Raw genomic sequence first — 26,318 nt, 5'->3', positions numbered from 1 at the left:
CAGAACTCTATGACTAGTAGCGATTTAAAGGAAATGTTGACGGACGGACGACGGACGGACGGACGACGGACGGACGGACGGACGGACGGACGGACGGACGGACGGACGGACGGACGGACGGACACGACGGACGCGGACGCCGCGACATGACATAAGCTCACCGGCCCTTCAGGCCAGGTGAGCTAAAAATGATTGGAATTTTTACAATGTGCAAAAATTAGATAGTCTTCCCAAAGGAATAGACAAATCTTGACAACGTTTACTGACAAAGTGGAAGTCAGTCACTAAGTTATATGACCTTGTATGTATACTTGTATTAGTATTACATAAATAAGAATTGGTAAACAATGGACCATTCACGGCTTTATCACCAGACCGGTTTATTTATTTATGGAATGGAAATAACTGAACCAACCGACTGACATGTTTTCCGATCAACCTTGACTCCCATGGCCAATGTAATTAACATTATCAAGGTGAAATATTACATCAAGTTAATTAACTGTAATATCTACATAAATGAGCATGCCTTGGTTAAGGTATATGCCACTTGTCTAAACTGCACAGTCTATTTACTTATTCACCCCTGATATTTCATAATGGACTTTTCTAAACTTTTGATTTAGAAGAGCCTAAATGTGTCTTCAAGGGTGAATGAAGGTCTAGAAATCTTCAAAGATGATCTACACAGTAGGTTATGCCACACAATAAAAAGTATAATAATGAAAGTCCCATTTTGTGTTAACTCGTGAGATAAAGATTAAACCAGAGCTCTTCCATATAAAATATACATATTGTTTGTAGTTATGACACAAAGGCAGTTATTTGTGATATCCGAGATAGCCTCTAAATGAGTGTATTAGGATGTGGTCTCGGAGGACAATGTTAGGATGTTTGGCATTTTAGAGGTGTTCAGATTTTCTCACCTTTTCTGATTTGAAATGGTACATGATTGAGTAGCTGTTGATTATTTTTACTATATGATAAAGACATTATACGAAAATGGACTTTGTCACACAATGTTAATGAAAGGTAAAGATTCCCAACCTGTCAAACAACATAATCTAGTACTTAACATACAGGGAGTAAAATCACAACCAACCTTCCTAATACATTTATATAAAAATTATTTATACATTTTATATTATGGAATGCTGGAAATCATGAAGTCACTGTGATGATTTTAATGATAAGATTAATGAAAATGTTTTGATCAGGAATGAAATATGAGAAAGAAAAAATAAAACATGATATGTTCATCATCAAAAATAATTCATTTCTTCATTTGCATATTAGTTCCTTATTAAAATGATTTATATATAAAAATGTTACAGTTAGCTGTGTAACATACTTATAGTTCTACATACAGAACTTATAGGTCTATACTACACACCTCCTGTATTTCTACACTGATCTGATATCCTCGCGGATTTGGGATTATAATCCCTTGGTGATCACATTTCAACACATCTAATCAGATAACTTATCTGGATTCCTTTTAAGGTAACTTATCTGGATGCCCTTTAAGGTAACATCCCACCCTCCATTTTGGAGGAGAATAAACTTGGCGGGCATCTGCTACTGTCTCTTGCGCTAAGTGTCACTTGAAAATTTTTTACACATATACATGTACAACAACTGTCACACAACTTCCTCTGATTGATAGTCAACCAGTCACATGACTTTCTCTGACTGACAGCCAACCAATCACACAACTTCCTCTGATTGATAGCCAACCAATCACACAACTTCCTCTGATAGCCAACAAATCACATGGCTTTCTTTGACTGATAGCTAACCAATCACATCTCAGTATGGTAACTTCCTCCAATTGATAGCCATCCAAGAGCAGAATTAGACCTGCTTGATGACCCAATAAACACATGTTGATATAATCATTATTTCGGTAACTGTGAAATGGATTTGAATGGAATTCTTCATGTTACATCATTGGCCATTAGAAAAAAATCATTATTTTTGGCACAACAGATGAAAAATACCGCAGTTTGTTTAGTCTTGTAATAGTACTATCTGTCTTCTGCCATAAAAATCTAGAGAACAATCCTTCAAGATTTCACAGTTTAATCGGAGTCTTCATACTGGTTGTACATGTCTGCCAATTTAGCGAACTTAGGTCCCCAGTTGTTGAGGTAATCGTAATCCTGGTCCCCACCACTTGAGGATGTGTTGAGAGAACTCAGAGAACCAGCTGAGCTACCACCACCCTCGTAGTTCAGTTCCATCAATGTGTCGTACGGAGGAGCTCCCGGGTCTTCGTCAGCATCACCCAGTCGATCTCCAATGAACTCTCCGATTCCAGGGCCATGGGGAGGTCCAGCTGTAACAGACAATCACTTTGTTGAGGCAAGAAAATATATACTTCAGATCGGCTGTAACAGACAATCATTTGTGGAACAAGACAGATCGGCTGTACAGACAATTTTGTGGAGGCAAGAAAATATATACTTCAGATCGGCTGTAACAGACAATCACTTTGTGGATGAAGAAAATATCTTGTAACAGACAATCATTTGTGGAAAAAATTGTTTCCTCTTTGAGGAAATTGTTTCCCTTTTGCTGATGATCACAGTAGCTTTATTACTTCTATACCTCTATATCAAAACTAAATAGGATGGACAGAAAGGCAGATGGAAATTTATCTACTGCTACAATTTATCTCAAATCTTTTGATATTGACTCTATGATTGTGTAGAATAACTGTGCATTACAAATAGCAGGTCCTTCATTCTCCATATGGAAAATTTAATCATGCGATTATTACAGATTATTTAGTTAAAGGTTAGATATAGACTTACATTTCACAGGTCTCTCGTTCTCCATGTTCATTAGCGGTTTATCCACCCTTGACATGTCCATAGGTTTACGGAGTCTGTTCAGGTCGTATCCTTCATGGTCCTCCTCACCTATATAGATGTAAAACAATGCCATCATATTTTATGATTATCATTCCTTATATTACAATATATGTACAAACACCCCCTCCCCCTTTCACACCTCTATGTAAACATTTATCTACACACTCCACATCCCCCTTCCAACAACCCCCTCCCACCCTCACAATCAGAATGCACTTAACAACTGCTTTATATCATATAGATTGATACAGTTGTTTTCTTTTATCTAATAAATGGTGACTCTTCTCTTACATATAATACACATCAATAAATATTCACAATATATACAACTTGCTTTAAGCCACAATCTTCTCACGTCTCTGCCCCAAACCCTAATCCTAATTTAGATGTGCATGCTCCCTTCTCCTTGTAAGCCACAATGTTCTCCTTACATCTCAACCCTCTGATCCTAATTTAGACTTATCTGCCCCTCCTTAAATCCCAACCCTCTGATCCTAATTTAGACTTACCTGTCCCTCCTTAAATCCCAACCCTCTGATCCTAATTTACCCCTCCTTAAATCCCAACCCTCTGATCCTAATTTAGACTTACCTGTCCCTCCTTAAATCCTTACCCTCTGATCCTAATTTAGACTTACCTGTCCCTCCTTACATCCCAACCCTCTGATCCTAATTTAGACTTACCTGCCCCTCCTTAAATCCCAACCCTCTGATCCTAATTTAGACTTACCTGCTTCTCCTTAAATCCCTACCCTCTGATCCTAATTTAGACTTACCTGCCCCTCCTTAAATCCCTACCCTCTGATCCTAATTTAGACTTACCTGCCCCTCCTTAAATCCCAACCCTCTGATCCTAATTTAGACTTACCTGTCCCTCCTTATATCCCTACCCTCTGATCCTAATTTAGACTTTCCTGTCCCTTCTTAAATCCCTACCCTCTGATCCTGATTTAGACTTACCTACCCCTTCTTATATCTCTGCCCTGTAATCCTAATTTAGACTTACCTGCCCCCTAATCCTAAGTTAGACTAACCTGCCCCCTAATCCTAATATAGAATTACATACTCCTCTTTACATCCCTACCCCTTAATCCTAATTTAGATTTACCTGCCCCCTAATTCTAATCTAGACTTACCTGCCCCTCTTAACATCCCTGCCCCTATTCGTAATTCAGACTTACCTGCCCCTCCTTATATCCCTGCACCCTAATCCTAATTTAGACTAACTGCCCTCTTTATATCCCTGCCCCCTAATCATAATTTAGACTTACATACCCTCCTTATATCCCTGCCCCTATTCCTAATTTAGACTTACCTGCCCCTTCTTACATCTGTCCCCTAATCATGATTTAGACTTACTTGCCCCTCCCCTAATCCTATTTCAGACTTACCTGCCCTTTCTTACAACTCTGCCCTCTATTCCTAATTTAGACTTACCTGCCCCTTCCTCATCGTAAGCCACGATGTTTTCTCTGATCTCATAGTCTTCTTTCTCATCCTCCACAAGGTTAGTCATGTCATCTTTACCAGAACATCGTCTGAACAGGAGTATGACAAGGAACGCGATGATGAGGACTACAACAGAGAATGACTTCTATTATACTTCAATCTACATTTATAAACAAATTAATGAGAACCTAGAACACTTTGTACTTGTTTAATGAGAACCTAGAACACTTTGTACTTGTTTAATGAGAACCTAGAACACTTTGTACTTGTTTAATGAGAACCTAGAACACTTTGTACTTGTTTAATGAGAACCTAGAACACTTTGTACTTGTTTAATGAGAACCTAGAACACTTTGGACTTGTTTAATGAGAACCTAGAACACTTTGTACTTGTTTAATGAGAACCTAGAACACTTTGTACTTGTTTAATGAGAACCTAGAACACTTTGTACTTGTTTAATGAGAATCCTAGAACACTTTGTACTTGTTTAATGAGAAAAGACCTTTTGAAACTTTTACTTGTTTAATGAGAACTAGAACACTTTACTTGTTAATGAGAACCTAGAACACTTTGTACTTGTTTAATGATGAGAACCTAGAACACTTGTACTTGTTTAATGAGAACCTAGAACACTTTGTACTTGTTTAATGAGAACCTAGAACACTTTGTACTTGTTTAATGAGAACCTAGAACACTTTATACTTGTTTAATGAGAACCTAGAACACTTTGTACTTGTTTAATGAGAACCTAGAACACTTTGTACTTGTTTAATGAGAACCTAGAACACTTTGTACCTATTTAATGAGAACCTAGAACACTTTGTACTTGTTTAATGAGAACCTAGAACACTTTGTACTTGTTTAATGAGAACCTAGAACACTTTGTACTTGTTTAATGAGAACCTAGAACACTTTGTACTTGTTTAATGAGAACCTAGAACACTTTGTACTTGTTTAATGAGAACCTAGAACACTTTGTACCTATTTAATGAGAACCTAGAACACTTGGTACTTGTTTAATGAGAACCTAGAACACTTTGTACTTGTTTAATGAGAACCTAGAACACTTGGTACCTGTTTAATGAGAACCTAGAACACTTGGTACCTATTTAATGAGAACCTAGAACACTTTGTACTTGTTTAATGAGAACCTAGAACACTTTGTACTTGTTTAATGAGAACCTAGAACACTTTGTACCTATTTAATGAGAACCTAGAACACTTTGTACTTGTTTAATGAGAACCTAGAACACTTTGTACTTGTTTAATGAGAACCTAGAACACTTTGTACTTGTTTAATGAGAACCAAGAACACTTTGTACCTATTTAATGAGAACCTAGAACACTTTGTACTTGTTTAATGAGAACCTAGAACACTTTGTACCTATTTAATGAGAACCTAGAACACTTTGTACTTGTTTAATGAGAACCTAGAACACTTGGTACTTGTTTAATGAGAACCTAGAACACTTTGTACCTATTTAATGAGAACCTAGAACACTTTGTACTTGTTTAATGAGAACCTAGAACACTTTGTACCTGTTTAATGAGAACCTAGAACACTTTGTACTTGTTTAATGAGAACCTAGAACACTTTGTACTTGTTTAATGAGAACCTAGAACACTTTGTACTTGTTTAATGAGAACCTAGAACACTTTGTACTTGTTTAATGAGAACCTAGAACACTTTGTACTTGTTTAATGAGAACCTAGAACACTTTGTACTTGTTTAATGAGAACCTAGAACACTTTGTACTTGTTTAATGAGAACCTAGAACACTTTGTACTTGTTTAATGAGAACCTAGAACACTTTGTACCTGTTTAATGAGAACCTAGAACACTTTATACTTGTTTAATGAGAATCTAGAACACTTGGTACTTGTTTAATGAGAAACTAGAACACTTTGTACTTGTTTAATGAGAACCTAGAACACTTTGTACTTGTTTAATGAGAACCTAGAACACTTTGTACTTGTTTAATGAGAACCTAGAACACTTTGTACTTGTTTAATGAGAACCTAGAACACTTTGTACTTGTTTAATGAGAACCTAGAACACTTTGTACTTGTTTAATGAGAACCTAGAACACTTTGTACTTGTTAATGAGAACCTAGAACACTTTGTACTTGTTTAATGAGAACCTAGAACACTTTGTACTTGTTTAATGAGAACCTAGAACACTTTGTACTTGTTTAATGAGAACCTAGAACACTTTGTACTTGTTTAATGAGAACCTAGAACACTTTGTACTTGTTTAATGAGAACCTAGAACACTTTGTACTTGTTTAATGAGAACCTAGAACACTTTGTACTTGTTTAATGAGAACCTAGAACACTTTGTACCTATTTAATGAGAACCTAGAACACTTTGTACTTGTTTAATGAGAACCTAGAACACTTTGTACTTGTTTAATGAGAACCTAGAACACTTTGTACTTGTTTAATAACTATTTAATGAGAACCTAGAACACTTTGTACTTGTTATTTAATGAGAACCTAGAACACTTTGTACTTGTTTAATGAGAACCTAGAACACTTTGTACTTGTTTAATGAGAACCTAGAACACTTTGTACTTGTTTAATGAGAACACTAGAACACTTTGTACTTGTTTAATGAGAACCTAGAACACTTGTACTTGTTTAATGAGAACCTAGAACACTTTGTACTTGTTTAATGAGAACCTAGAACACTTTGTACTTGTTTAATGAGAACCTAGAACACTTTGTACTTGTTTAATGAGAACCTAGAACACTTTGTACTTGTTTAATGAGAACCTAGAACACTTTGTACACTGTTTAATGATTTTGAAATGAGAACCTAGAACACTTTGTACTTGTTTAATGAGAACCTAGAACACTTTGTACTTGTTTAATGAGAACCTAAACTTTGTAGAATGAGAACCTAGAACACTTTGTACTATTTTAATGAGAACCTAGAACACTTTGTACTTGTTTAATGAGAACCTAGAACACTTTGTACTTGTTTAATGAGAACCTAGAACACTTTGTACTTGTTTAATGAGAACCTAGAACACTTTGTACTTGTTTAATGAGAACCTAGAACACTTTGTACTTATTTTATGAGAACCTAGAACACTTTGTACTTGTTTAATGAGAACCTAGAACACTTTGTACTTGTTTAATGAGAACCTAGAACACTTTGTACTTGTTTAATGAGAACCTAGAACACTTTGTACTTGTTTAATGAGAACCTAGAACACTTTGTACTTGTTTAATGAGAACCAAGAACACTTTGTACCTATTTAATGAGAACCTAGAACACTTTGTACTTGTTTAATGAGAACCTAGAACACTTTGTACTTGTTTAATGAGAACCTAGAACACTTGGTACCTATTTAATGAGAACCTAGAACACTTTGTACTTGTTTAATGAGAATATAGAACACTTTGTACTATTTAATGAGAACCTAGAACACTTTGTACTTGTTTAATGAGAACCTAGAACACTTGTACTGTTTAATGAGAACCTAGAACACTTTGTACTTATTTAATGAGAACCTAGAACACTTTGTACTTGTTTAATGAGAAACCTAGAACACTTTGTACTTGTTTAATGAGAACCTAGAACACTTTGTACTTGTTTAATGAGAACCTAGAACACTTTGTACTTGTTTTAATGAGAACCTAGAACACTTTTACTTGTTTAATGAGAACCTAGAACACTTTGTACTTGTTTAATGAGAACCTAGAACACTTTGTACTTGTTTAATGAGAACCTAGAACACTTTGTACTTGTTTAATGAGAACCTAGAACACTTTGTACTTGTTTAATGAGAACCTAGAACACTTTGTTACTTGTTTAATGAGAACCTAGAACACTTTGTACTTGTTTAATGAGAACCTAGAACACTTTGTACTTGTTTAATGAGAACCTAGAACACTTTGTACTTGTTTAATGAGAACCTAGAACACTTTGTACTTGTTTAATGAGAACCTAGAACACTTTGTACTTGTTTAATGAGAACCTAGAACACTTTATACTTGTTTAATGAGAACCTAGAACACTTTGTACTTGTTTAATGAGAACCTAGAACACTTTGTACTTGTTTAATGAGAACCTAGAACACTTTGTACTTGTTTAATGAGAAACACTTTAGAACACTTTGTACTTGTTTAATGAGAACCTAGAACACTTTGTACTTGTTTAATGAGAACCTAGAACACTTTGTACTTGTTTAATGAGAAACTAGAACACTTTGTACTTGTTTAATGAGAACACTTTGTACCTATTTAATGAGAACCTAGAACACTTTGTACTTGTTTAATGAGAACCTAGAACACTTTGTACCTATTTAATGAGAACCTAGAACACTTTGTACTTGTTTAATGAGAACCTAGAACACTTTGTACTTGTTTAATGAGAACCTAGAAACACTTGGTACCTATTTAATGAGAACCTAGAACACTTTGTACTTGTTTAATGAGAACTAGAACACTTGTTTAATGAGAACCTAGAACACTTTGTACTTGTTTAATGAGAACCTAGAACACTTTGTACTTGTTTAATGAGAACCTAGAACACTTTGAACACTTTGTAACCTAGAACACTTTAATACTTGAGAATGAGAAAACCTAGAACACTTTGTACTTGTTTAATGAGAACCTAGAACACTTTGTACTTGTTTAATGAGAACCTAGAACACTTTATACTTGTTTAATGAGAACCTAGAACACTTGGTACCTGTTTAATGAGAACCTAGAACACTTGGTACTTGTTTAATGAGAACCTAGAACACTTTGTACTTGTTTAATGAGAACCTAGAACACTTTGTACTTGTTTAATGAGAACCTAGAACACTTTGTACTTGTTTAATGAGAACCTAGAACACTTTGTACTTGTTTAATGAGAACCTAGAACACTTTGTACTTGTTTAATGAGAACCTAGAACACTTTGTACTTGTTTAATGAGAACCTAGAACACTTTGTACTTGTTTAATGAGAACCTAGAACACTTTGTACTTGTTTAATGAGAACCTAGAACACTTTGTACTTGTTTAATGAGAACCTAGAACACTTTGTACTTGTTTAATGAGAACCTAGAACACTTTATACTTGTTTAAATGAGGAACCTAGAACACTTTGTACCTATTTAATGAGAACCTAGAACACTTTGTACTTGTTTAATGAGAACCTAGAACACTTTGTACTTATTTAATGAGAACCTAGAACACTTTGTACTTGTTTAATGAGAACCTATAGAACACTTTGTACTACTATTTAATGAGAACCTAGAACACTTGGTACTTGTTTAATGAGAACCTAGAACACTTTGTACTTTGTTTATATGAGAACCTAGAACACTTTGTACTTGTTTAATGAGAACCTAGAACACTTTGGTACCTGTATTAATGAGAACCTAGAACACTTTGGACTTGTTTAATGAGAACCTAGAACACTTTGGACTTGTTTAATGAGAACCTAGAACACTTTGTACTTGTTTAATGAGAACCTAGAACACTTTGTACTTGTTTAATGAGAACCTAGAACACTTTGTACTTGTTTAATGAGAACCTAGAACACTTTGTACTTGTTTAATGAGAACCTAGAACACTTTGTACTTGTTTAATGAGAACCTAGAACACTTTGTACTTGTTTAATGAGAACCTAGAACACTTTGTACTTGTTTTTATGAGAACCTAGAACACTTTGTACTTGTTTAATGAGAACCTAGAACACTTTGTACTTGTTTAATGAGAACCTAGAACACTTTGTTACTTGTTTAATGAGAACCTAGAACACTTTGTACTTGTTTATGAGAACCTAGAACACTTTGTACTTGTTTAATGAGAACCTAGAACACTTTGTACTTGTTTAATGAGAACCTAGAACACTTTGTACTTGTTTTAATGAGAACCTAGAACACACTTTTGTACTTGTTTAGTGAGAAAACATAGAACACTTTATAACTTGTTAAATGAGAACATAGAACACTTTATACTTGTTAAATGAGAACCTAGAAACACTTTATACTTGTTTAATGAGAACCAAGAACACTTCATTCTTGTTTGAGAACCTTAGAACATTTTGTACTTGTTTAATGAGAACCTAGAACACTTTGTACTTGTTTTAATGAGAACCTAGAACACTTTGGTACTTGTCTAATGAGAACCTTGAACACTTTGTACTATTTAATGAGAACCTAGAACACTTTGTACTTGTTTAATGAGAACCTAGAACACTTTGTACTTGTTTAATGAGAACCTAGAACACTTTGTACCTATTTAATGAGAACCTAGAACACTTTGTACTTGTTTAATGAGAACCTAGAACACTTTGTACTTGTTTAATGAGAACCTAGAACACTTTGTACCTATTTAATGAGAACCTAGAACACTTTGTACTTGTTTAATTAGAAACTATAACCATCATGGCTATAATTTTTACGATCAGTCCAATGTTGACTGTAAGAATTATCTATAACAGATCTTACCTATAACCGTCATTGCTATAATTCCTACATTCAGACCAATGTTGGCTGTCAGAATTATCTATAACAGATCTTCCCTATAACCATCATGGCTATTATTTTTTACGATTAGTCCAATGTTGGCTGTAAGAATTATCTATAACAGATCTTACCTATAACCACTGCAGCTATAATTCCTACGATCAGTCCAATGTTGGCTCCAGCTACATCTGGTTCCTCAATAATAGCCAGCTGGTTACATCGTGTGCCCTTCCATCCCGGCGGACAGTCACATATGAAGGTTCCGTTTCCATTCCTACAGGTTGCTGTGCCCAAACATGGACTGTCTAAACAGTAGTTGATGTCCACACAGGTGTTCCCTACCTCAACTTTACCTAACGGGCACCTGTAAGAAAGGTGGCAGGACAATAAATATCACATCTGTAATTAAGGTGGAAGGATAATAAATATCATACCTGTAATTAAGATGGGAGGACAATCAATATCACACCTGTAATTAAGGTGGGGGACAATAAAATCACATCTGTAATAAAGGTGGGAGGACAATAAATCACACTTGTAATAAAGGTGGGAGGATAATAAATATCACACCTGTAATTAAGGTGGGAGGATAATAAATATCACACCTGTAATTAAGGTGGGAGGATAATAAATCACACCTGTAATAAAGGTGGGAGGACAATACATATCACATCTGTAATTATAGGTGAGAAAACAATAAAATCACACCTGTAATAAAGGTGGGAGGATAATACATATCACACCTGTAGTTAAGGTGGGAGGATGATAAATATCACACCTGAAGTCAATTTTATAGTGCAGTTTCAGTAAACAGACAGCAGTACAGATCTCCTAGAGACATTGTGGGAGGTTTAATTGGGGTAGTGTAATTAGAGAGCTGTATACTTACACACAAGCGTAAGCCTCCCAGAGCCCTTTACACACATAGGTGGAGGGACACGATATTCCCACACAGTCGTTTCGAACACAATTATTTTGAATAGCTGTGCGCCTAGCTAACTTAACATCATTGTTATTGTTAGATTCGTCTGTAGTCATCGGGAACCATGCTGTCTCCAGTCGGACGTCATTGTAACAAGCTGTAATACAACATTATTTACATTATCAATTCCTTTTTTCTACAGAACATTTTTTCTTTTTTAACAATTGGTAATTAATCTTTTAAAGGTAAAAGTATTAAAGTGAAATATTTCCAGAAATTCTACAGCTCTTTTAAAGATTCTATACATACAGGGGCTAGAATGCACCAATAGATTTTCAGATATACTAGATATCTCCATAGTGACCTTTAGATATCACTATATTGACCTTTAGATATCACCATATTTACCTTAGTCATAATTATTACAATATTGACCTAAGGTTTAGATATCTTCATACATACTTAAGGTTTAGATATCATCATACATACTTAAGGTTTAGATATCATCATACATACTTAAGGTTTAGATATCATCATACATACTTAAGGTTTAGATATCACCATACATACTTAAGGTTTAGATATCACCATACATACTTAAGGTTTAGATATCATCATACATACTTGGTTTAGATATCACAATTTAATCTTTAGATATCACTATATTGACCTTTAAATATCACCATATTGACTTTTGGATATCACCATATTAACCTTTAGATATCACCATATTGACCTAAGGTTAAGATAAACATCATAATGACTTTTAGATATCACCATTTAACCATTAGACATCACTATATTGACCTTTAGATATCACCATACAGACTTTAGGTTTAGATATCTCCATATTGACCTAAGATTTACATACCACCATACAAACTTAAGTTTAGATATAATCATACAGACTTAAGGTTTACATATCACTATATTGACCTTTAGATATCACCATATTTGACCTTTAGATATCACCATATCGACTTAAGGTTCAAAATATCATAATATTGATGTTTAAAGATATCACCATACAGACTTAAGGTTTAGATATATTGACCATATCACCATATTGACCTTTAGATATCACCATATCTTAACCTTTTATATTGATGTTAAGATATCACCATATTGACTTAAGGTTTAGATATCACTTTATTGACCTTTAGATATCACCATATTGACCTTTAGATATCACCATATCGACTCAAGATTCATCATCATATTGAGCTTTAGATACTGACTTAAGGTTTAGATATCACCATATAAATATTCACCATATTGACCTTTATAGATATCACCATATTATCCTTTAGATATCACCATATTAACCTTTAGATATCACCATATCAACCTAAGGTTTAGATTCACCATATTGACCATTTAGATATCTCATATAGACCCTAAGGTTAAGATATCATCATATTGACCTTTAGATATCTCATATAGACCTAAGGTTAAGATATCATCATATTGACCTTTATCGATATAGACCTAAGGTTAGATATCATCATATTGACTTTAGATATCGACCTAAGGTTAAGATATCATCATATTGACTTTTAGATATCGTCATAAAGACCTAAGGTTAAGATATCATCATATTGACTTTTAGATATCGTCATATAGACCTAAGGTTAAGATATCATCATTTTGACCTAAAGTTAAGATATCACCATTTTAGCCTTAGGTTTAAAATATCGCCATAGTGGTTTTGATATCACCATATTGACCTTAGGTTGAGATAACATCATATTGACCTATCATACTCACAGCTGTTAAAGTCTTTGCCCTCAAACACTCCAGTTGTGGCGGTATTATCTGCATATCTGACTTCCGCTCCAGCATAAATCTGTCGTGGTAGTAGTGTTATCTCCCCCTGACTGTTTGTGGACCCGTGGGTGGTGACATAGTAGGGTCCCTCACCACCATCCATAGTCATTATAATGGTCTTACTGACTCGTTTAATGTTAATGGTATGCCACTGTCCGTCACTCGCGGCGACGCCGGGCATGGGCAGTAGCCCTTCATCTCCTCCAAGGTTATAGACAAGCATCAGAATATTACTCATGATCTGGAAAAAGACGGCAATCAAACTAAATAATATAAAAATGGTTGTGGCTTGTATCGCTCACCTGGTTTTTGTTAGTAATTATCACAAGACTCTGACAATTAAAAACATAAGCAAAATTGACTCCCAAAGTTTAATTTTGAATCACAACCATACAATAATGCTATTGATACCATACAAATATGCTATCCAATAAATAGGTTCAGAGACAAAGTAATTTATATGAAAAATAGTAGCCTAATTGACCTTTTTGACCTCGCATCTATTGCCGTCTAAGGCCCCGGGGGTCAGCCCTATCATTTGTACAATTTCAAATCCCAACCCTATAAGGATGCTACCATTGCATTATAAGTGCTCTTCCATTCTTAGTTGCAGAGAAGAAGTTGTTTATATGGAAATAGCTAAATTGACCCCTTTTGACCCCACCCTTCAGGCCCCCGGGGGGTCAGCCCCATCATTTGCAAAATTTTGAATCCAAACCCTATAAGGATGTAACCATTGCATTATGAGCGTAATCCCATGTTAAGTTGCAGAGAAAAAGTCATTTATATGGAAATTGACCACTTTTGACCCCACCCCTCAGGCCCCCGGGGGTCAGCCCTATCATTTGCACAATTTTGAATCCCCACCCTATAAGGATGCTACCATTGCATTATGGGTGCTATACCATGCTTAGTTTCAGAGAAGAAGTCGTTTATATGGAAATAGCCAAATTGGCCCCTTTTGACCCCGCCCCTCAGGCCCCCGGGGGGTCAGCCCCATCATTTGTACAATTTTGAATCCCCACCCTATAAGGATGCTACCATTGCATTATGGGTGCTATCCCATGCTTGGTTTCAGAGAAGAAGTCGTTTATATGGAAATAGCCAAATTGACCCCTTTTGACCCCGCCCCTCAGGCCCCCGGGGGGGTCAGCCCCATCATTTGTACAATTTTGAATCCCCACCCTATAAGGATGCTACCATTGCATTATGGGTGCTATCCCATGCTTGGTTTCAGAGAAGAAGTCGTTTATATGGAAATAGCCAAATTGACCCCTTTTGGCCCCGCCCCTCAGGCCCCCGGGGGGTCAGCCCCATCATTTGTACAATTTTCAGTTAGTAGCCCATAAGGATGCTGCCAGTCAAATTTTGTTGAAATCCGACCAGCGGTTATGGAGAAGAAGTCGATTGTTGACGGACGACGGAAGACGGACGCCGGACGCTGCGGTATCCCATAAGCTCACCTCGGTCCTTCAAACTAAATAATATAAAAATGGTTGTGGCTTCAATTCACACAAAAATCAACCTTGATCATCATGGTTACGCCCCAATTTGAAATAGCTATACATTAGACACCATTTGTAGGGTCTCACCTCTAATCTCATAAATCTGTCTGTATCTGAAGACGACAGGTGGAATACCACTCCTTCCTGGTCCCGCGACCGATACCTCAACTGTAGTTCTGTTTCCATCACCGTCAGACCATTGGCAAAGCTGTCCACCAGTCTCCATTCCATAAAACTATTGGTACCAAAATCCACAACAGTTGTACCTGAAATATTACAATCAATTGTTTATACATTCAACTCTCACTGATACATTACAGTAAATCTACCGTATATGTAGAGACAGATAACCAATTGTTGGAATTTGTTAAAAATTATTCAGCAGCCTCCACTTGATGTAAGAATCTGAGAATAGATGGTGATGAGTATATTCACATACTATGTGTACAATCCTCACATACTATGTGTACAACCCTCACATACTATGTGTACAATCCTCACATACTATGTGTACAACCCTCACATACTATGTGTACAACCCTCACATACTATGTGTACAACCCTCACATACTATGTGTACAACCCTCACATACTATGTGTACAACCCTCACATACTATGTGTACAACCCTCACATACTATGTGTACAACCCTCACATACTATGTGTACAACCCTCACATACTATGTTACAACCCTCACATACTATGTTACACCCTCACATACTATGTGTACAACCCCTCACATACTATGTGTACAACCCTCACATACTATGTGTACAACCCTCACATACTATGTGTACAACCCTCACATACTATGTGTACAACCCTCACATACTATGTGTACAACCCTCACATACTATGTGTACAACCCTCACATACTATGTGTACAACCCTCACATACTATGTGTAAAACCCTCACATACTATGTGTACAACCCTCACATACTATGTGTACAGCCCTCACATACTATGTGTACATCCCTCACATACTATGTGTACAACCCTCATATACTATGTGTACAACCCAGATTCACCACTAATGCCCATCAGGCATCTCCTTCCAACCAAAATTAGACTTTATACTAAAGTTCCTGTGTGCATTAATTTCGCTAACACAAGTTTAACTATCTGTATTTATTGCTATATTTTGACAGTTCCATTACTTTATGTGACCATCACTTTGATTGCTGTACAAATGATGCCATGCCTTCTGATGTTATTTTCTGGCAATGCTAAAAATTGAGAGTGGACAACCTCGAGTGACTATATATATACAGTATATAAAAAATAAAACTCAACAACCTTCCTCTAGTACTTTTGCCATTTCATAATGGCTCTTCAGGAATATGAATATAGGTCTTTGAGTTTTATTTTTTATATAAGGTCGGTTTTTTATATAAGGTCGTTGAGTTTTATTTTTTATGTAAGGTCGTTGAGTTTTATTTTTTATATAAGGTCAGTTTTTTATATAAGGTCGTTGAGTTTTATTTTTTATATAAGGTCAGTTTTTTATATAAGGTCGTTGAGTTTTATTTTTTATATAAGGTTGTGATATATATACTCTATATATATTATAGTGAATGGACAACAGCATGACTTACTTGTGTCACAGTTGCTGCCACGGTAACCAGGATCACAGACACATTTGGTAGTCTTGGTGGAAATATCAGTGATCACACATTCTCCATTGTCACCACACTTGTTCTGACAGGCTTGGTCCTCCTCAGAGCAAGTGTCCTTGACCCCGTCATACACATCCCCAGTATGAAGGTCATACAGCTGTTCAAGGTCATATAACAACAGATTACCACACAGGTAGATATTACTTACCTAAAACTATTCAATCTGGATTTCCTGCTTTTCATGTATATATGGGTAGGTGTGACTTTAAGGAAATTAATGATAATGCTCTTATGTAAACTTAATTCTCATTTTATATTTCAGTTTTTATTTTTATTTTTATTTAACTCTTTTTATCTTTACAACATACAATGTACCACTAGAGGTATCATTTTACATGCATATAAGAAAATTGGAGTGTACAAGTAAACAAAGGTTCAAATCCATTATTTCCCTGGGATAACATGCAGTATAACCTCTCTAACTCAAACCCTGATTAGTCGAACTGATGGCATGGTCATGTAACTAAACCCCGGATATCTTGAATACCTATTCGTCAAATACCCCTTATTCTTCGAACAGAAATATATCCCTGTTTCATCAAATAGATAGTATTAAACCATATATTTGTCTAACATGTGTTCGGCCATTGAGAAATTTTCAAACGCTCATTTTATGTAATTCCAATTTGATATTGCTATAAAAAAACACTTTTATATAAATTCAAAATTCTGAAAATCATGGCAATAAAAATGTCATTGACAAGCATTGTTTGTCATAGTTTGAGACCAGACATGATGACTGTCGATGATCATCAATATTTCACCAACATGGTTACAAAACTCATAGTTACATACCTCTCCTTTGTGGCGTAGGTTCTTCATACAGCCACTGAACTTAGCAGCGGTGACTCCTGCGGGAGTATTTATGGTGGACGGTGAGAGGCCTCCGAGCTGTAGGGGGGTGTTAACATTGAGATACATGTGTGTACTCTTAGTATAGCCCGAAACCTCGCAGCTACTCCTGTTCCCTCCCACGACCGACTTACAGTAGTCCAGGGTCAGAACGATCATCTACAAACATGTATCAATTATACTAACATTTAGTAAGGTGAATTTCACAACAGGATGATTATATATACAAACATGTATCAGTATTAGCATCAATTTTAATTTCTCAATAGTTCTATAACCTTCTTATCATTATATCCATGAAAGTCACATACATAAGAAGGTATACTATTCTATGACATGAAATATTCATTGAGTAGCTGATTTTCAAACCATGAATGATACCACCACTGAAATAAAGTGGAAGCTCAGAACCAATATGGAAGAAATGATATTTGTATTAATATGGGAGTAGTTCATGTCCACATGATACCTATGTTTCTATGGGTGATTGATTAGTTCATGTCCACATGATACCTATGTTTCTATGGGTGATTGATTAGTTCATGTCCACATGATACCTATGTTTCTATGGGTGATTGATTAGTTCATGTCCACATGATACCTATGTTTCTATGGGTGATTGATTAGTTCATGTCCACATGATACCTATGTTTCTATGGGTGATTGATTAGTTCATGTCCACATGATACCTATGTTTCTATGGGTGATTGATTAGTTCATGTCCACATGATACCTATGTTTCTATGGGTGATTGACATGTCTACATGATGTTTTCTATGGGTGATTGATTAGTTCATGTCTACATGATACCTATGTTTCTATGGTGATTGATTAGTTCATGTCCACATGATACCTATGTTTCTATGGGTGATTGATTAGTTCATGTCCACATGATACCTATGTTTCTATGGGTGATTGATTAGTTCATGTCCACATGATACCTATGTTTCTATGGGTGATTGATTAGTTCATGTCCACATGATACCTATGTTTCTATGGGTGATTGATTAGTTCATGTCCACATGATACCTATGTTTCTATTGGTGATTGATTAGTTCATGTCCACATGATACCTATGTTTCTATGGGTGATTGATTAGTTCATGTCCACATGATACCTATGTTTCTATGGGTGATTGATTAGTTCATGTCCACATGATACCTATGTTTCTATGGGTGATTGATTAGTTCATGTCCACATGATACCTATGTTTCTATGGGTGATTGATTAGTTCATGTCCACATGATACCTATGTTTCTATTGGGTGATTGATTAGTTCATGTCCACATGATACCTATGTTTCTATGGGTGATTGATTAGTTCATGTCCACATGATACCTATGTTTCTATGGGTGATTGATTAGTTCATGTCCACATGATACCTATGTTTCTATGGGTGATTGATTAGTTCATGTCCACATGATACCTATGTTTCTATGGGTGATTGGTTAGTTCATGTCCACATGATACCTATGTTTCTATGGGTGATTGATTAGTTCATGTCCACATGATACCTATGTTTCTATGGGTGATTGATTAGTTCATGTCCACATGATACCTATGTTTCTATGGGTGATTGATTAGTTCATGTCCACATGATACCTATGTTTCTATGGGTGATTGATTAGTTCATGTCCACATGATACCTATGTTTCTATGGGTGATTGATTAGTTCATGTCCACATGATACCTATGTTTCTATGGGTGATTGATTAGTTCATGTCCACATGATACCTATGTTTCTATGGGTGATTGATTAGTTCATGTCCACATGATACCTATGTTTCTATGGGTGATTGATTAGTTCATGTCCACATGATACCTATGTTTCTATGGGTGATTGATTAGTTCATGTCCACATGATACCTATGTTTCTATGGGTGATTGATTAGTTCATGTCCACATGATACCTATGTTTCTATGGGTGATTGATTAGTTCATGTCCACATGATACCTATGTTTCTATGGGTGATTGGTTAGTTCATGTCCACATGATACCTATGTTTCTATGGGTGATTGATTAGTTCATGTCCACATGATACCTATGTTTCTATGGGTGATTGGTTAGTTCATGTCCACATGATACCTATGTTTCTATGGGTGATTGATTAGTTCATGTCCACATGATACCTATGTTTCTATGGGTGATTGATTAGTTCATGTCCACATGATACCTATGTTTCTATGGGTGATTGATTAGTTCATGTCCACATGATACCTATGTTTCTATGGGTGATTGATTAGTTTGTCCACATGTCCACATGATTACCTATATTTTCTATGGGTGATTGATTAGTTCATGTCCACATGATACCCATGTTTCTATGGGTGATTGGTTAGTTCATGTCCACATGATACCCATGTTTCTATGGGTGATGGATTAGTTCATGTCCACATGATACCTATGTTTCTAAGGGTGATTGATTAGTTCATGTCCACAGGATACCTATGTTTCTATGGGTGATTGGTTAGTTCATGTCCACATGATACCTATGTTTCTAAGGGTGATTGATTAGTTCATGTCCACATGATACCTATGTTTCTATGGGTGATTGATTAGTTCATGTCCACATGATACCTATGTTTCTATGGGTGATTGATTAGTTCATGTCCACATGATACCTATGTTTCTAAGGGTGATTGATTAGTTCATGTCCACATGATACCTATGTTTCTATGGGTGATTGATTAGTTCATGTCCACATGATACCTATGTTTCTAAGGGTGATTGATTAGTTCATGTCCACATGATACCTATGTTTCTATGGGTGATTGATTAGTTCATGTCCACATGATACCTATGTTTCTATGGGTGATTGATTAGTTCATGTCCACATGATACCTATGTTTCTAAGGGTGATTGATTAGTTCATGTCCACATGATACCTATGTTTCTAAGGGTGATTGATTAGTTCATGTCCACATGATACCTATGTTTCTATGGGTGATTGATTAGTTCATGTCCACATGATACCTATGTTTCTATGGGTGATTGATTAGTTCATGTCCACATGATACCTATGTTTCTATGGGTGATTGATTAGTTCATGTCCACATGATACCTATGTTTCTATGGGTGATTGATTAGTTCATGTCCACATGATACCTATGTTTCTATGGGTGATTGATTAGTTCATGTCCACATGATACCTATGTTTCTATGGGTGATTGATTAGTTCATGTCCACATGATACCTATGTTTCTATGGGTGATTGATTAGTTCATGTCCACATGATACCTATGTTTCTATGGGTGATTGATTAGTTCATGTCCACATGATACCTATGTTTCTATGGGTGATTGATTAGTTCATGTCCACATGATACCTATGTTTCTATGGGTGATTGATTAGTTCATGTCCACATGATACCTATGTTTCTATGGGTGATTGATTAGTTCATGTCCACATGATACCTATGTTTCTATGGGTGATTGATTAGTTCATGTCCACATGATACCTATGTTTCTATGGGTGATTGATGATATCCTGCACTATCGTCATGTGGTACATGAATTAGTCCCATTACACACAGATGTGTTGTACCTTAGATAAATTAAATGCTAGTTACTACTATTATATCAGTTAAGGATTAACTTCTTACTTTGTTTAGTTTATGAGATGATAAACTCAATGGAGCACGAGGTAAATTGCATAAATGCGAAGCGTTTATGTGCATTTTACTGACAGCTCCATTGGGTTTATTATCTCATAAACTAAACAAAGTAAGAGGTTAATCCTGCAGATGTGTTATTTGTAAACATTGACACATGATTTTGTGGTATGTCAAAGGAAATCCTTGAATGTCTACATGTATCCATACGCACTGAATCAGGTCAGGTTATGCATTCAAGTTATTGGGAAATAAACAGATCTGCTCCAACTTAGTTTATCAATACAGAAACAGTGGTAATTGTAAATATGATGTGGTACCTTAGGTATATAAATAAGATAAAGTTACTACCTTGCCATCCTTCCTGATGTTGATATGATGCCACTTTCCATCGCTGAGTTTGATGGCTTTGAGGGACAAGGTCAAGGCCCCAGTGCCAAGGTCAACAGTGAGTTCGGGGTACCCCCCACGGAGCTGGAGAACCACATAGTCTGTAGGATCTGTATAAGTCGCTGGGTTGGTGAGGTTTAGAGGTCCATTATAGAAAATCAGTCCATTTTCCCTGGCTGTTATAAATTCGATATTGGTCTCCCACTTCAAACACTGCTCCAGGGGCTTAAATAGGGCATAGCCTGTGCCATCAAATCCTTTTTTGGTGTTCTGGCAACGTGGGCCATCGAAGGAATCTTTACACAAACACCTAAGACACAAATAAAGATCTTTTTACAGTCAATAATATTCACATGATAATAGCTTATACATCTGGAAAACAAATAGAGGTGCCTTCAATGATTAATGACATATAAAAAAAGTTAGTCAAACTTTTAATGAGTGTTTGATTTATACCCAAAGCCTACATTGCAGTATTAGAGGAACAACAGAAGAACAACATACGAGAGAAGTCCATAGTCGTCTTTGACACATTGGCCGTCGTTGAAGCAGTAGTCTGGTGTACATTCCCTCTGACTGACTGGGACGCGACATCCACACTGTGCCACGACCCCGGATATGACACCCACTTTTGTGTCTGTACCAGCGTTGATCACGTTCGGGGCGTTCTCCACGACGAGTTTGTCCCAGCATCCTCCTTCACATGACTCCTTCAGACACTCAGACACTCCGATAGTTTCTATTGTACCTCCAGAGGCAGTTTGAAACTGTGATGGATGGAAAGTACAAATTATCCAAACTGATTTGATAATGTTAATAGCCGTACACTATACAATTATTTATCATCAAGTATTCAGCATTATGATAGATATATCATTCTTGTATCCTTAAAACTGGCATAAAAACACTCCATTCTTTAATTATTTTTATAAATTAATTATTAAAAACAAATACTTCAATGCTACGCTGCTAAATATTAATTCAAAATAAAAGATGGATAATATATCTAATCCTAAATAGATATCATGTGAACAGAGTGATTTAACACCCCAGCTAAATGTAGAAATCCCCTCCCCATTTGAGGTCCGTATTAAAGGGATTTCGAGATACATAAACAACGTAAGTGAAGTACAATAACTGTTGATTAGTTCCAGTCCCATTTGCCAGTGATTATAACAGTAAATCATACTCTACCTACGTTGTTTTGGTCTATCAAGTATTCGAGTCTTGCGAACTGACATACCTCCCCTTTGTTAGCAGTGACGATGCCGTTGAGTCTAGCACTGGTGTAGTACGGTGACCCGTGGGCCGCAAAGCGCACCTCCAACAGTTTATTCTGCTCATCCCCTTTGTCTAATATTGTCAGTATCTGTACGTTACTGACTGGTTTTCCAAGTTTATCTGCCATCTTTTGTCGGAATTTATCATAATGACTTTCACCGTCAGATCCAGTCTTAATAAATTCTGCAGCAGTGGTGCCCCCTATCCTGACTGAGCCAGCTTTGTATGGAGCCTCCTCATCCAGCTCCTCAAGTTTTACCGTCACAGTGGTCGTGGATGTGACCGACCGAAGATTCCCATTGATATTCACTGCTGAGTCTACTACCCTTACTTTGAAATCAAATTCACCGTACGGAACATTTCGTAGTATCTCTATACTGCCATTGGTTTTCACACTGTAAAATAAGCAGATTTTATCTTGATTTATAAAGCATACTTAAACATCAATTTATTCATAAACTTTTTCAACTTTATTTATTAAATACTAGCTAGCAATGATTATTGAGTGGCAGGCATTAGAGGGCACTATATATTTAATCACAAGACAATACTGCGATGCAATAAAATGTCTTAACTCTTAACCCAGAGATACTGGCACTAGTAGCATGTGTGTAGCCAATCAGAATTCAGTATTCAATTCAATCTTTTATATCAGAAGATGCCTAATGCGGGTTATCTGCTGATGAAGGCTATCTGCCAATGTAGGTAATTGGACGATGCAGGCTATATGTGGAAACTAATACCAAATTTGAAAAAAAAATCATTGAAAATGCCTGATTTTGTTTCCCGCGGACTATACCGAACAAAAGTTGAATTTAACACATTTCACAATACATGTATAGCAATGTTCGGCCATCAGGAAAAGTATATATCATGGTTATTTCCCCTTGGCTACTCTCCACAACTCGTTTTATTCTGTTCTACATCTAGAATATAACTACAGATTAAGTAGACCATGTTAAACACGCTATTTACCTGACATATGAGTTGGTGTAATCAGATAGTTTTTCAAATGTTTTCGTAGCTTGGTCCTCGTCTCCATCCAGGTCATTAAAGCCTACGCGTCCTATCACCACATTCTCCAAGATACCTATGGATATTCAAAACATTATTGAACATTCAAAGCAGAGGGACAGTTTGAATGTTATTGTGTGGGAACATTTGTAAAGCCAAATGTTATGTATGACATTAAATACATGTAGTTACTAGATAAGGGAGATAACTCCTATAGCTATATTATCAATACATCCTATAAAGTTCATATCATTAATTTAGGTTAAAGAATTTTCCAGAATATTATCATGTATAAACAAATATGTTTGTAAACATGTTGATTATAAGTAGGGATCTAGAATGATCTATTTCCAGAAAGTTCTGTGTGTTTATTTGTTTACTGTTTTTAGTTAGATATTTCTAGAAGTAGAAGGTTCTCCAATATTCTTGAATTAGGGTTTAGCTATATATAAATTATCGTATTACTCTTGTACCACCACCGATTACTTTAGATATTCTAAACCATCTCTGTATAATATTGTATATATAAATAAATTGTGTTTTGAATTTAGCTGCTGGTTTCTCATTTCTATTATTCTTGGTCGTAACACAAAGTAAAGTGATAGTTATGCAGGTTGGGATACCCATTGTCATGTCATGATTGTCAGCGGGACATCAATTTCAATTTCATCTCTAATGACATATCAATCAAGCCTATGATCAAAGGCAGATAACTCTGTAATATACAAAGACAAAATACTAACCATTATAGTTGTAAGCAAAGAGGGATTGCTTAGCATCAGTATTGATGTTGTCGTTTTCGCCCTCAATTAGGATGGTGAGGGTACTGGTGGCCGATACACTCTCTCTGTCCTTAATCACAACATCCACAAGGTATCGGCTCGCTACTTCACGGTCAAGCGACGTCAGAGAGCTCACCGATAACCCCTGTCCACCTAGGGAGCTCGCTGAAAAAAGCATATTTATAAGATAAAAATCTACAACACTTTTGTGCCTTTAATAATTTCCATACTTCCATCACGTATCAGTCAATTTTTATCCTTGATTAGACAGTAAAAGATAAAGTTTGCGGTTATACATATGGTCAAAATGTCACCCAATGTTTAGTAAATGTGAGTTAAGGGAAATAAGAGCATATAACTAACCACCATTGCAATGGTTTGTAGGCCCATGAGCATATCTAACCACCATTGCAATGGTTTGTAGGCCAATGAGCATATCTAACCACCATTGCAATGGTTTGTAGGCCCATGAGCATATCTAACCACCATTGCAATGGTTTGTAGGCCAATGAGCATATCTAACCACCATTGCAATGGTTTGTAGGCCCATGAGCATATCTAACCACCATTGCAATGGTTTGTAGGCCCATGAGCATATCTAACCACCATTGCAATGGTTTGTAGGCCCATGAGCATAACTAACCACCATTGCAATGGTTTGTAGGCCCATGAGCATATCTAACCACCATTGCAATGGTTTGTAGGCCCATGAGCATATCTAACCACCATTGCAATGGTTTGTAGGCCCATGAGCATATCTAACCACCATTGCAATGGTTTGTAGGCCCATGAGCATATCTAACCACCATTGCAATGGTTTGTAGGCCCATGAGCATATCTTTACCACCATTGCAATGGCTTGTAGGCCCATGAGCATATCTAACCACCATTGCAATGGTTTGTAGGCCATGAGCATATCTAACCACCATTGCAATGGTTTGTAGGCCCATGAGCATATCTAACCACCATTGCAATGGTTTGTAGGCCCATGAGCATATCTAACCACCATTGCAATGGTTTGTAGGCCCATGAGCATATCTAACCACCATTGCAATGGTTTGTAGGCCCATGGAGCATAAACTAACCACCATTGCAATGGTTTGTAGGCCCATCTGTATATCTAACCACCATTGCAATGGTTTGTAGGCCTATACGCAAGTACTAGCATTTTGTTTATCTAACCACCAACTTGCAATGGTTTATGTAGGCCCATGAAACACATGGCTTTGTTTACATTTTGACGTAACATTACGTGTATATTGCTGTTTTTTCATAGAATTTGGGGAAAATGTAAACAATACATATATGTTTTATATTTATATATGATACAAACATTTTTTAAATGAACATTTGTATAAAGAAACGGGAAAAAATATCCCGACCGGGGCGACTTGCAGCGCTTTCATTTTTGTTAAAAATGATGGATGTCAAATGTTAAACATTACCTCTGTGCCTGTGTCCTACGATCGAGTCTTTGGGGTTGACGGGGCGTGAGACCCTCTGACAGAGCCAGGTCAGTTATAAACATATTCTCTTGTCTTTGTTCTTTGAGAATTTAATCATGTGTATTATAAAACATGCACCGCTAGTAATCCACGAGTGTTGACAGTCACACGTCACCACAAATACAATGTATCCATCGAACACAAGTGAAGTTGT

At 36.2% G+C, this 26,318-nt stretch overlaps 1 protein-coding gene across 1 annotated transcript in view; it reads right to left on the bottom strand.

Annotated features, from left to right (window-relative positions):
• Positions 1-237: 237 nt before the first annotated feature.
• Positions 238-26,318, bottom strand: part of LOC138330691 (putative neural-cadherin 2) — a 71,019-nt gene continuing 44,938 nt past the window's right edge. The window contains exons 19-32 of the mRNA XM_069278232.1: positions 24,621-24,824; positions 23,839-23,953; positions 22,826-23,258; positions 22,087-22,349; positions 21,544-21,892; positions 17,525-17,740; positions 16,649-16,826; positions 15,138-15,316; positions 13,486-13,786; positions 11,686-11,875; positions 10,928-11,160; positions 4,313-4,450; positions 2,817-2,924; positions 238-2,338 (exon numbers count right to left, since the gene is read on the bottom strand). Coding sequence (XP_069134333.1) covers positions 2,082-2,338; positions 2,817-2,924; positions 4,313-4,450; positions 10,928-11,160; positions 11,686-11,875; positions 13,486-13,786; positions 15,138-15,316; positions 16,649-16,826; positions 17,525-17,740; positions 21,544-21,892; positions 22,087-22,349; positions 22,826-23,258; positions 23,839-23,953; positions 24,621-24,824 — 3,164 coding nt within the window. The 3' untranslated portion in view covers positions 238-2,081. The remainder of the gene's footprint in view (positions 2,339-2,816; positions 2,925-4,312; positions 4,451-10,927; positions 11,161-11,685; positions 11,876-13,485; positions 13,787-15,137; positions 15,317-16,648; positions 16,827-17,524; positions 17,741-21,543; positions 21,893-22,086; positions 22,350-22,825; positions 23,259-23,838; positions 23,954-24,620; positions 24,825-26,318) is intronic.

Source organism: Argopecten irradians, chromosome 9, assembly GCF_041381155.1.
Source record: "Argopecten irradians isolate NY chromosome 9, Ai_NY, whole genome shotgun sequence".
NCBI classification, from domain to species: Eukaryota; Metazoa; Mollusca; class Bivalvia; order Pectinida; family Pectinidae; genus Argopecten; species Argopecten irradians.
The sequence above is the reverse complement of the archived record's forward strand: the minus strand, read 5'-3'. Positions and strand labels throughout refer to the sequence as shown.